The 13,724-nt window shown below is 44.5% G+C and overlaps 1 protein-coding gene across 18 annotated transcripts in view; it reads right to left on the minus strand.

Annotated features, from left to right (window-relative positions):
- Nucleotides 1–13,724, minus strand: part of STRBP (spermatid perinuclear RNA binding protein) — a 115,715-nt gene that overhangs the window by 41,534 nt on the left and 60,457 nt on the right. For all 18 annotated transcript variants that reach the window (XR_014521581.1, XM_083485833.1, XM_083485848.1 and 15 more), the window contains 2 exons: nucleotides 3,010–3,175; nucleotides 918–1,062 (listed from right to left, as the gene is read on the minus strand). Coding sequence is in view for 17 of the 18 variants with exons in the window: in XM_083485833.1 (XP_083341959.1) it covers nucleotides 918–1,062; nucleotides 3,010–3,175 (311 nt within the window). In the remaining variant the exon portion in view is untranslated. The remainder of the gene's footprint in view (nucleotides 1–917; nucleotides 1,063–3,009; nucleotides 3,176–13,724) is intronic.

Consider the following 13,724-nt stretch of genomic DNA (forward strand, 5'->3'; position numbering starts at 1 on the left):
TTTTCACACGCAGGACAGGAGAAAGATAATAGTTTTGAGTTCCACACGTGAAGCTTTATAAACATATATATTATAACATAACAAATGGAAATCACTAATTCTGTAGCAGTTGATTAAGGATTATTGTAATTGTATTGTAACTGATGCAGTGAAATGCACCCAAACCATCAGGCAGGGAGTCACTAGAACTAAAATGTATTAATTTGAAGTTGATTGCCACTTTGATAATTGTATAATTTGGGGATTAATTGTTATTGTTATAATTTGGCTATTATTTGGGGTACATTGGAAAACTAATAAAAATTATGTAAGAGTTGGGGATTAGTAGCAAAAGCAGTATCTCAGAGGGAAGAAAACGGGTGAGTAAGCTGTGACCCTCTAGATGGGCTCCAGCTCCCATTAGCCCCAGCCATCATGGCCAATGGTCAAGGATGGTTGGGAGTTCAACATCATCTGGAGAACCAAAAGGTTCCCCACCCCAGGAATAAAAATTAATAATATTTTAGACCAAGACCTGCCTTAACAGAGAGATTTTCACACAGGGGTGAGAAGAGGGAGCAAGAGGAGGAGTGCATTCTAACATCTAAGGTCAGCCATGGAAAAGGCCCTGAGTGTACCATGTTTATATGATACTGAAAGCTGACTTGGGTGGGCTGTTCTGAAAATAGTGTCCTAGTAACAATCTCATAAACTAACAGAGTTAACTGAAGGTTAGCAACTGTACTCCTGCATACAACTTTCTCTGAATGGGGCTGTCGAATCCCTAGTGAGATCAGATGCTTCTGCCCATTCTTTTGGCAAGTAAAATGAGGTTTGCTGGTAGCACAACAAGGAGAGAGAACTCCTTTTTCACCTGCACAGTATAAGGAGGAAAATCATTAGCGCAATCAGGAAAACAAGGGAACTCCTCTCAATACCTCCGTCCTTCTTCTCAGCTTCGTCCCGGATTAGAGGGGAGGTTAGGGTCACCTTGAGAGTTAGTGGGAGCTCCTTTGTGCTACGGATGATGATGGCTGCCTCACCCACATGATGCTCCACATGGTATTTCTCCTCTGTGAGTTTCTGAAACAGTTCAGAATTGCTCAGTTGAGTCACTGCGGTGGGAAATCACAATCTCAGCAAAGAAAAAGACGTGTTTATGCTGGATGGAGCTGATGGGAGTTGTAATCTGAATTTTCAGGAGGGCAAAGTATTGACTAACTTCCTAGAAACTGTTGCTTTGAAACAATACCAGAACACTTGAAAACCAAACAACCCATATTCTCATTTTCCTTCCACTGGAGATGGTGAGGCCAATATAATCTTCTCCCTCTAGGTTGGGCTGAGAATTTGGAAGTTCTCATTATTTATGCATAATTCAGGGAAGTTTGTAGTGGGTCTATCTGAGCACCCAGGGTTGACGGGGAAACCCTGTTGGCATCTATGTAGATTATTCCAAAAGTGAATCCAACCCCAGCAACAGTTAAAGTAGAGGTATTAGAGCTGCCAAGGGTTCAAAGGCCAGTCTAAACCAACACATATTTTCCTTTTTTATAAAGGGCAAGCCAGAAGGAAGATACCCCTATCCATTCTCATCCTCCACTAACAAAGTGGACAATATATACTAAATAATAACAACTTCTCGACACACATAGTTTATTAGGGGAGTTGGAGAATTTGCTTTATGAGACATCTATGATTACTTTTTCTAATAATAATAATAATAATAATAATAATAATAATAATAATAATAATAGTACTATTACTTTTAAATTGTGTGTGAATTTTTAAATTATTTGTTCTGGCAGCCGGAAAATTAAGAGCTAAAATTGTGGCTCCCAATGTTGAAAGTTCTTTCTGTTTTGCAATGGCTTACAGCCAAACAAATAAAGTTGTTACTTAGCTGCCTACCAACCTAGAGAAAAAGTTTATTTCCTTCATAACATTATAATCATTAGTACTATTTATTAGATGTAGCTTTACAGATAAATGAGAGGGCAGCTCCAATTCTGCGAGAGAACAGAAACAAAGAAGGCACTTGGGCTTTGTTAGATCAGGGCAGAGGGACCCATTCCCTCCCCCCCCCCCATTTGTGTTGTCTACATTTGTTACTGTGATATCTGGGTTTCTTGACTTCCTTGAAACTGATGTTTTCAGAACTTCTTGACCCAAATAATTTTGATGCACATCTGGACTTTCCAAGAGACATCCCACTGAAAGGAACCACTGCAGGACAGATAATACACTCATACAAAAGAGGGGCAGGCTAGGCAGATGCACAGAATTTATTTTTTGTCCATTCAGTTTATATAGCATCCTTTATCAAAAGATCCCAATAACAGTAAGAACACATTATGGAGCACCAATTATAAAATTCATAATAAAAAGCATAATAACCAAAGATGAGCATATCCATGGCTATGTGTCCCATGTGCTGGGGACAAACTGCAGAGGATGCTTATCACTTCCACACCTTGTGGGGAGCTTCTGTTTGCCCACAGTTGAAAACAGAACACTGGGTTTGGTCTGGCCTGGTCATTCTCAAATATGAGATCTCACTGTTAAGACAAATGAGTCTTCTGGCGTTTTAGGGGAGAAGGGTGTTGCAAGAGAATTGCATGCTGAGTGTTCAGCTTTCTGCAAACCTGTAAAAAGCCAGCACTCTTTTGGGTTACAGAATTTTGGTTCCTGAACTGTGGCCGTATATCATGGCACAGCAAGGGCATACTGAAAAGAAAAAAAGATGTTTCCAAACCATCGCCCTGAGCAACAGTCAGAAGGAACAAAGCAGAGAAAAGCAAGGCACTTGTGCCATTTCTGCTCACCTTCTCTGGAGGATAGCCTAGATTTAAGGGCAGAGAACAAGCAATTCATCTTTAAACTGTTTCAGGTTTTCCGTGGTGGAAAATTCAGTTAATGTTTCTTCTTTGCCCAGGACAACATTCAATTTTTAAAATAAAAAACACCAGCGCTGAGGAGTGCTTGGCTGAGCCATTCATCACAGCCACAGACTGCCCTAATTTTACTCACCTGGATTTGGATGGGGAGGTTGTCTTTGACGAGAGACAGTAAGGTCTCAGTGGGCTTCTCTTTGCACATAAGGACCAGCTCCAAGTCCATGTCGTCTTTTATCAGCAGACCTTTCGCTACCAAGCCAATCCTCATCACTCCACACAAGACCCGGCCACCATGCTCCCTGAAGACAGGAATAGATATATTTTCCCCAGAACAATAAAACTGCAGTGATATTTTGCACACTCAACATGTGTGTGCATGTAACAATATGTTCTGCTAAACACCCTTAGCACAGGGCAACAATTTTGCTGCCCCCTTATTTCAAACTCCTGAAACAGACAGAGGGCTGTGAGTAATAACAAGGAGAAAATCTGTAAGTAATGAGTTTGTTTTCCAGAGGTGTAACTCTCTTATCCTCTCTTGCAGCAAAAAGAGCAAAGAGTTTCGGGGCACTTAAAAAACTTCCTCTGCAACTAACCTTAGGGAAACCGCCCTTGAACAAAGAAACTTCAATGGGAGCCTCCAAGGTGACACTATTGAATTGCCACACAAAAAAGCTCAGTGCTGTCATTTGTGGGCCGAATTGGCATAATGGATTTTTATCATATTACACGTCTTAAGAAGCTTGCCAGTTCCCAAATGCCTGTCCTGTCAATTACTAGTTTGTTTGTTGTTAGCCATCACATAAGATAATTATTAGGATCTGTACTTTTTGGCATTTCCCTTCCTTTTGACACCACTGTTCAAAATCCTACCCACTGGGTTGTAAACTTAACGCATCTGATGAAGTAAACTCAAGTCCATAAAAATTTATGCCATAACACATTTGCTATTCCTGAGCTTCCCCTTAAAATAAACAAGATCCCTCATGGTTCTAAAGCAGGGGTCAGCAAACTTTTTCAGCAGGGGGCCGGCCCACTGTCCCTCAGACCTTGTGGGGGGCCGGACTGTATTTTGGAAAAATAATAATGAATGAATTCCTAGGCCCCACAAATAACCCAGAGGTGCATTTTAAATAAAAGGACACATTCTACTCATGTAAAAACACACTGATTCCCAGACCATCCGTAGGCCGGATTTAGAAGGCGATTGGGCTGGATCCGGCCCCAAGGCAGTGGCGATGGCAGCTACCCAGAGTTTCAGGGAGTCCACCTAGAGGTGCCAAGACTGGACCTGTGACCTTCTGCCCCTTCCCTATTTGCAGTCTTTGTAAGTATTAAAATACTCTTAAAAATAAATGAAACTGTTGCTGTATCAGGGCCATATTTAGTTGAAAGAAAGTTATTTTTAAATTGATTCAGCTGACTGAGGGATGATGAGCCTGTGGGCTTGTGGGAGCTGGCAGCCTGCAACTCCCACCAGCATCCCTGACCACTGGCGTTGCTGGGAGCTGGAGTCCAGTGACATCCAGATGAAGACAAGATCCCCAGCTAATTATGTTGGAAGATTCAGGACAGAGGGAAGGAAGTCCTTCTTCACACTGTTGAGCTATGGAACTCTCTCCCACAGCAGGCAGAGATGGCAACTGGGAAGGCTTTAAGAGACAAGTTCATGGAGGAGGAGAGGCTCTCAATGGCTGGGCTCTGCCTCCACCGCTAGAGGCAGCAGGGCTTCTGAGTAACAGTTGCTGGAAACAAAAACAAAAAAGTGTGTGTGTGTGTGTCCGTGTCCTTGTGCTCAAATCCTGCTTGTTGGTCTCCCACAATGGGCATCCTGTTGGCCACTGTGAGAACTGGATGTTGGGTTAGATGGGCTGTTGGCCTGATCAAACAGGCCCTTATGTTCCTTAAATGTTACATCCCTAACAAATGTAGCAAGAAATGTGGCTAATTAGGCTGATTTCTATTGCAATCAGTATAACCCTACAAATTTTTATTGGCAAACCATCCCCACTGTGCTCCATGGGGCTTAGTCCCAGGACTGTGTAGACTTGGGGCACAGCCTACGAACAGCCTTTGTCAGCACGAGGAGCTTAGACATCATCTGTGGCTTCGACAGACTGGACCATTTTTCATCACTGCACCATGTATTCAGTTCTCAGTTGTCCGGATACATTTACCCTGTACACGGTCGCTTGGCGAAACCCAACTGGCTTCTTTCTTTGGAGGTTCCTGGAGGCTTTCTCTCCATGATAGCTAAGCTGGCCAGACAGCACTCCTTTCATACAAAGCCATGGGAATCAAGTCCCTCTCCCTTGGAGGCAACTGTGGGAGAGGGCTGCTTTCGTCCATCCCAAAAAGACATTGGAAAGCAAGCTGATTGCTAAAGGTTAAACAGACTATGCTAGCCTCTAGGCTGCGGACAGTTTAAAAGGGCTGGAGTGTCACACAGCCATCATAGCCAAGCGTTACTGATGTCAGGGCTCCCTGTAGAATTAACCACCGGGGGCCAAATTCAGCAATTTTCCGGGCCTTAAGACGACCTGGAGAAAAAGTGTGGACAATGCCAGGCTTGTCAGCTTCAGGAAATGGCTTATCATCACCTGTTCTTACATTAATATCCTACCTTTCCTTCAAGGAGCTCAGAGTGAGATGAATTTCATATTCACAACAAGCCACGGAGGACGGAGGTAGATTAGACGGAGAGAGACGCAAGCAGCTCAGTCACCCCAGTGAGAGCTTTGTGGCTAAATGGGGCTTTGCACCTAGGTCTTCCCAACCCTAGTCCAACACTCTAGCCACCAAGCCAAGCTGCTGGCTCTCAAAAGATGAAGCCAAGCTAGGATTTCTAATAGAAGAGGTCAAAGACTTGTTCTTTGCTGCTGCTGCTCCCGCTGCTGCAAGAAGCAAGAGTAGATACAGGGGAAACTTGAAAAATTAGAATATATAAAATGAAAACTGCAGAATGGAATTACAATCTTATATAATCCAAAACCAAGATGGAGGGAAATCAATTCGTGTGTTTCTTTTTTGGTCCGTTTAGGTTTTCTGTTGTTTGTTCTTGTTCTTGTTTTTGTTTTCTTTTTTTCTCTTTTTTATGTACGGTTGTTTTGTTTTTCTGTTTGCTTATGAAAATTAATAAAAAGTATTTTTAAAAAAAATAGAATATCGTGGGAAAGTTCATTTATTTCAGGAATTCAACTTAAAAGGTGAAACTAATATATGAGATCGACTCATGACATGCGAAGTGAGATCTGCTTCTACTTCTTAGAGGTCCAATCTTGCTCCATTTGCAATCCTTGTTTCGCTGATTTCATTGAATATTCTAATTTTCTCAGATGGTTAATTTGGAGTTTTCATCAGCTGTACGCCATGATCATCACAATTGTAACAAATCAAGGCTTGACATATCTCGCTTGGCATGTCACGAGTCTATCTCATATATTAGTTCACCTTTTAAGTTGAATTACTGAAATCAAGGAACTTTTCCATGATATTCTAATTTTTCAAGTTTCACCTGTATAACAAATAACGGCTTGACATATCTCACTTGGCATGTCATGAGTCGATCTCATATATTAGTTTCACCTTTCAAGTTGAATTACTGAAATAAATGAACTTTTCCACGATATTCTAATTTTTTGAGTTTCACTTGTATACTAGGCTTAAGTTACAGGATGGAAGATTCTGGATGAACATTATAAGAAACTTTAAGGTTAGTAAGGAAACCAAACCTTAGGAGGAACGGTTGAGGGAGTTGGGTAAGTTTAGCCTAAAGAAGATAAGACTGAGAGGTGATATGACAGCCCTCTTCAAATACCTGAAGGGACGTCACACAGAAGATGGAGCAAGCTTGTTTTCTGCTGCTCCAGGGGGTAGGGTCCAAATTAGTGAATTCAAATTAGAAGGAAGTGGATACATTAGGAATAACTTTCTGACAGTGAGAGCTGTTCAACTGTGGAATGGATGGCCTCAGAAGGTGGTGGGCTCTCCTTCTTTGGGGTTTTAAAACAGAGGTTGGGTGGCCATCTGTGGGGGATTCTTTAGTTGTGGTTCCTACTTTGCAGGGGGTTGGACTAGGTGACCCTTTGGGTCACTTCCAGCTCTACAGTTCTATAATTCTATGTTAACAGCAGCTCCACAATGAGTTGGCAATTAGGTACCCCCCCCACACAACCTAACCAGGAGATGCAGAATTATTTAAAAAACAATTAAAATGTATGCAAATACCGTATTTTTCGCTCTATAAGACACACCAGACCAAAAGACGCACCTAGTTTTGGGAGGTGGAAAACAAGAAAAAAAATATTCTGAAACTCAGAAGCCAAAACAGCAAGAGGGATCGCTGTGCAGTGAAAGCAGCAATCCCTCTTGCTCTTGTGGCTTCTGGGATAGCTGCGCAGCCTGCATTCGCTCCATAAGACGCACACACATTTCCCCTTACTTTTCAGGAGGGAAAAAGTGAGTCTTATAGAGCAAAAAATACGGTATGTTTCTGGGAGATCTACTCATGATAGTTTTCTTCTAAGCCTGATGTGTTGTAGTAATTCTCTTTAAGCACAGAGCCTACCCTCTCAAACTAAACCATGAAATAATGGTATGTGTGCTTTGTATGCCTGGTAAAGGTAAAGGGACCCCTGACCATTAGGTCCAGTCATGGCCGACTCTGGGGTTGTGGTGCTCATCTCGCTTTATTGGCCGAGGGAGCCGGCATACAGCTTCCGGGTCATGTGGCCAGCATGACTAAGCCACTTCTGGCGAAACAGAGCAGCACACGGAAACGCCATTTACCTTCCCGCCGGAGCGGTACCTATTTATCTACTTGCACTTTGACGTGCTTTCGAACTGCTAGGTGGGAGCTCACCCCGTCGTGGGGATTTGAACTGCCACCCTTCTGATCGGCAAGTCCTAGGCACCCACAGTGGCACCCGCATCCCTAAGCCTACAGCACCCAGTATTCCCAGGTGGTCTCCCATTCAAATACTAACCAGACCTGACCCTGCTTAGCTTCCAAGATCAGACAAGATCGGGCATGTTCAGGGTAGTACGGCCGTAGACTGTATGCCTGGTGGTGAGTCACAAAAAACATATAGGGTGCTCATGAGATACCCAGACCTGCAAATGATGGTGGCAGAAGTGGGGGTGCAAGGTTCAAGCCACTGCAAGTAGAAGACATACAACATCTGGTGACGAAGACCCCTCCTTTAAGCGACCCTAAACAGGAATGTTGTAAGCACCAGAGAGATGACAGAGGTGCTCATTTATTGGCCATTCAACTGAAGCCTGGGGTGGGAAGACTGGCCCACCCTTTTCTTCTTCATGCAGCACTTAGTTAAGCTGGTTGGCCACAGTGAGAACAGGATGGGGACTAGATGGGCCACTGGGCTGATCCAGCATTTACACACAGCTCTGCTCAGAAACTCCAAAACTGACCTCTTCCCTCAAAAATTTGGACCATGTAGGAGAAAAGCATCTGTTGTCTCCTGATGGGGACAGTCACACAGCCAGCAGGCACGATCTGTCGTCTTGCTGGCTTTTTAACCAGACAAGAACTTGCTCTGTCCTGGTTTTGCTGTTCAAAGGCTTCTTCCAATCACATCAGATTTTCTGCTCTGCAGAAGCTATGACATGAACATTCCGTGTCTTTTCAGCAAAACTCAGCAGAACAGAACCCTCACCCACTGAGAAAGCTTTTCATCATAAAGGTGCGCAGAAAGGAATGAGATTCGATTTTCCCTTTTTCTTTTTGGTGGGCCCAACAGGTGAAACCCCTGGCCTTGATGCCATTCTCCAGCATGCTATTCTGCAGGCAATCAGCTCTTTGTGGGAACATCTGGACACAGACGTTTGTGTGCGCACGCACACATGCACAAAAACACACTGTGCCCTAAATTTAGAGTGGGCTCATGAAAAATCCGGCACAGAAAACCAGGAAGAAAGAGCCACCAGGCTGCTCGAGTGTCTGAAACAGCTCTACTCGCAAGCCTAGAGCTTACACCAGAAATGTTTTGTTAAAAGGGCAATCAGCGCCTCATTTATTCCCAATCAAAAATAGGAAAGAAAATGCATGCTGCTAATGCACTTTGAGGAAGAGATGCTGATGATGAACTGCAGCCAGGCAGGAGGAAGGAAGGAAGGAAGGGCAGTGGCTCAGAAATGGATCACAACAGCCCTGCTGCCGCCACCACAGCGATCAGCCTCCAGCTTCCAGGAATGAGACTTTCACCTGCTCTCTTGCCTTTGCTAACAAGGCATGGCCATTCAAAGCAACTTGCTGCTTGATTTCATGCACAGTATGCAGAGATCTGTCTTATCCTTATGCAATGTCAACTCTCTACTTGTGCAGGGGAAAAGTTGTTGTTTGACCTAAGGCAAGAAGTTAGCACGAAAGAGAGAAAAGGAAGGTCTAGTTAGCGCATCAACTATGGATTAGTATGATGTGAACAAGCAGAAAGGAGCAACGGCTGGCCTCTGGCTCCGAGTCTCCTGCCCTCCCTGCGCACGGCCAAGAGGAGATAAGAAGCTTTTGCTACCACATTCGACTGACCACACTTTGCTGTGTTGTATGAACTCTGAACTGCAGTTAACGAAGCCAGTTTTGTTAACCATAGCTGGTTTGTAACTGTGGTTAACATCAACCCACAGTTAAAGTATAGGTTTCTCAAATTCCTCCCTCTGACAGCACAGAAGGGAGAAGAGGGAAATGGCATGAGCAGAGGTTGTGCAAAGTGATGGTTTAGTGTAGGGCTAGGCGTGGCCCAAGGATGTTGACAAGCTGCTTATAGCGGTTCAGGCCACAAGATCCACTTGCCCACCGAGGCTTATTTGAGCGGGTGCAGAGAGGAGGGAGGAGGTTAGGCAAGTGGGTTCAGGAAGGGGTTAAAGTCTCTTTGCCTGGCACCTTGAAGGAGGTGGCAGTGCAGGTGCTCCTAAAAGGCCCTGGCATCTACTACACTTTTATTAATAGCAAGGTCACAAGACATAGGGATAACCATGGATTTTACTGAAAGGGGGAATTAGACAAAACCATGAAAGAAGAGAGATCTATCCATGGTGATTAGCCATGACAGAAAAACGGCATGCCTGCATTAGGGGCTGCTGCCCTCCTGCCCCTCTTGTGGACTTCCCAGAGGCATCCCAGTTATTGTCCAGTGAGAAGATGCTTGCTGGACTGCATAGGGTGCTGGTCTGATTCTTCTTGTGCCACACTCGTCATGGAAATTAGGACTGGAGCACATTCATGGAATTGCAGAGTTGGAAGGGAGCCAAGAGTCAGCTAGTTCAATTCCCTGCAGTGCTGGAACCATTCAGACCACTGATCCATCTTACTCAGTACTGTCTACACTACCTGGCAGCATCTCTCCAATGTCTGCAAGAGGGGTCTTGAAAACCCTACCTGGAGACACCAGGGATTCAACTTAGGTTCTTTTGTATGCAAAACCATGAGCTCCACCCCTGCGCTATGACCCCTCCCTTTTCAGAGAAAGCCTTCCTCCCAGAGTACCAGATATTGATGCTTTTTGGCCTTCTCAGTGGATCTACTAAGGAACAGCTGGGCCTTTTGCCTGATTCAACAAGGTTCTTCTTCATACAGTAATGGTCGCGCATTGTGTGAAGTATACTTGCAGGACTTAAACAGGATCAAACATGAAGGAGTGATTTTAACTAAAAACCATTACTCTAGGAAATATTTTTATGCCACAACGGGGACTAAAAACATGCTCTACAGAAGTCAAGATGCCATGTTGGATACAGGAGGCCCCATATAGCATCAATTCCCCTCGCCCCCCCCCCCGTCTGCCAATACATGGGCAGCAAAAAGGGTCCAACACAATTCCAAGAGGCAGCGCACTCTCCTGGGATGGGCAGTGAGGAAATCACACTGGCCTGGAAAGCACAGTTCCCTTCCAAAGCCCCGACAGCCTGGACCAGACTGAGAAATGGCAGTTATTACCATAGCTGGTATATCGCTGGGATATCCCACAAGTGAAAGGAGGGTGCCTCCCCATTGTTCTGAAAATGTTTCTTATTGTACAGTATTTTGCTTTAAAAGGATCTTAAAATTTATTATTGTTGGCGAAAGACATGCAACATTTTGAGTGCAAATGTGCCTCTGAATCTGACCTCAAAAGATTCCCCCCAGGCATCAAAAGTTTGGGAAGAATTAAGGGAAATAGTCAGATGGTGTAGTTCTATTAATATGCGCTCTCTCTCTCTCTCTCTCTCTCTCACACACACACACACACACACACACACAGAGCTGGTGCAGCACTGCAACCACAAAACATTGATTTGCAGACTCAGCTCTGCAGATCCTGCCCAGGCACCCGCTTACACTAATCAAACACCATGCAAACACTTTGGGCTGGCAAGGAGGAAATGCATTTTAAAATATTAATACACAAACACACAGCTTTTGACTGTTTAACATAACCATCATTAATTACAAGTTGAGCAGGCCAGAGACGCAGAGCAGTGAAACGGTGTTCTGAGACCTCTTAGGCAGCCGTTACCAAATCAATCTTCTCTTTTAAGTATAGATAATTTGCTTCAAGTGATTACCCGTCTATCTCTTCTTCTCCTCTCACTCTTCCATTTGTGCACACGCACACATGCACGGCTTTCTACGCTAAATGTTCGCTGCAGCCTTCAAGTCCCAAGTCTGTTTACTTTCTGAAAAGCAGAGGCACGTGAAAACACAAGCAGTTGTTCCAGCTGTTTTCCAAACAGCCAGGACAGGGCTAGAGAGTCAGAAACTGGCACAGCTACAAGAAACAGACACGGACACACGGCAACATATGTTTTGCACACAATCTGTCATCACAATGGATTCACAACTCCCTTCTCGTAGCAGAGGCTATCCCTCCCAGCTAAATGAGACATGGTTCTTAAGCTCACCCACGGCTGCTAACCTGGCATGGAGCAAATCCACATGCCTCAGCAGTTACAGGGGCTTAACTGCACTTGTTAATTCTTTCTGCTAGTAGGGAGCTCCAGCAGCTGAACTGCAAACGATACAGAGTGATCCTTCCAAACTCAGCCCCCTTTCAGCATTAGTGCCTTGCCTTATTTAACCCCAGCACACTCCTAAGTTGGCAGCTGCAGGAGTCTCGTTGCAAGAGGAAAGGCAGATGGATGCTCCATTCCTTCGTAAATCGGGGAAAGGGATGTCCTCAGGCAATGACCTCTCCTTACGACCCCAGTGGGCAGCTAGATTAAGATCAGGCAATGAGTCCTCTTGTCCCACCAGCCGCTCATTTCTAGGCAATCCTGGGAGAAGGCTAACAGCAAACTTCAAATCTTCTTCCTTTGGATCAATCAAAATCGTGGCTTGGAAGACCTCAGGAGTACAGAGGGAGCTCTTTCCTACAGAGCTGCTGGTCCCCTGATCATTACAAAGCTTTAGGTTCTCCAGATGTTGCTGGACTCCAACTTCCATTAGCTCCTGCTACCATGGCCAATGGTAAGTAATGGTGGGAGTCAGGGTCTAACAACAACTGGAGGCTCAAAGCTTTATGAGTACCAACTTGGTCTTCAGAACTCAGTTCACTAAGGCAACCTCATCCAACCTAGTGCCCTCCTGATGTTGCTGGACCACTTCTGGCACCATTGACTACTCTGGTGTAATAGGTGTACAGTGTAGCAATGGGAAAGGGATCAATTCTCAAAAATCCTTGAATCAAGCCGTGGAGCAGGGATGAGCACAGTGGGGAAACCCAGATGCTGCAGAACTACAGCAGCAAGGTCTCTCACCACAGGCCATGCTGGCTGGGGCTGGAGGGCCACAGGTTCCCAACTTCTACCCTAGAGACAAGTTTCATACTTAGGAGTAACCTCAAGACTGGATTGTTGCATTGCATGCTGTGTGGGAGGTCTGGAAGCTGCAACTGGTGCAAAATGCAGCAGAGCACCATTCTGCTAGCATGCAACACCTTTGCCAATACACTACTGGGCCAGGCATACAAAGCCCTGATAGATTAGAGAGAGAGAGAGAGAGAGAGAGAGAGAGAGAGAGAGAGAGACTAAATAAGAAATGAAGCAGCTATGGGGGAATATATTGGACATATGATGCAAAGGGAGTGGGAAACCCGATTTTAAGAAATTGTATTAAATTAAAGTAATTTGGTTTCATTTGTAATAATTTGGAAAATTAATAAAAATAATTATTGTGTTTTTGTAAAAAAATGAGAATGTAGAAGAAGGTTGGTAGGTATGACGCAGAAATCAAGAGGAACAAATGGAGTGAAAGATAAGGAAATGAAAAATGTTATTCTTGCTTTGAAGCAGGCTCTTGTGTCACCTCTGTGCTGGCACTTCCAAACCCCTATAAACCATTTAGACCAGTGGTGTCCAAACTTTATTCAAAGAGGGCCAGATCTAATGAAGTGAAGGGCTGTGAGGGCCGGCCAAAGTTGTTGAGTTTTTTTGTTTTTTTTTTACTCCAGACCCCCGAAACGGACTTTGGACATGCCTGATTTAGTCTAAATGTACACGAAGCAAAAGGAGTGGCCTCTGGGGTCCTGATATGACGATGGAGCCCAGCCTGGAGGATGGTGGGATATTATTCAAAGAATCTGGACCTGGCAGTAAAGTCTGGCTGGCATGTTTGAGAGTGGTGGCAGCTTCTAGCTTACTAGTAGAAGAGGCTAACAAGATAACTTTGGGCGATGAGATAGAGGTTGGAGCCCCACATGGAGTCCCTCAGATCTTAGGAACTGATGGGGGAGAACTGTTACACCCAGGGCAGCAGTCACGCTATGAGGTTGCCTTGCTCACCAACCCAAATGTCACATTTAGGTGGGTAAACACAGTGAACCCAGCCTCCCTCCTTCCAACTACCAGAAGCTTGGA

The sequence above is a fragment of the Podarcis liolepis genome, assembly GCF_965112155.1.
Source record: "Podarcis liolepis genome assembly, chromosome: Z".
Classification (NCBI taxonomy): domain Eukaryota; kingdom Metazoa; phylum Chordata; class Lepidosauria; order Squamata; family Lacertidae; genus Podarcis; species Podarcis liolepis.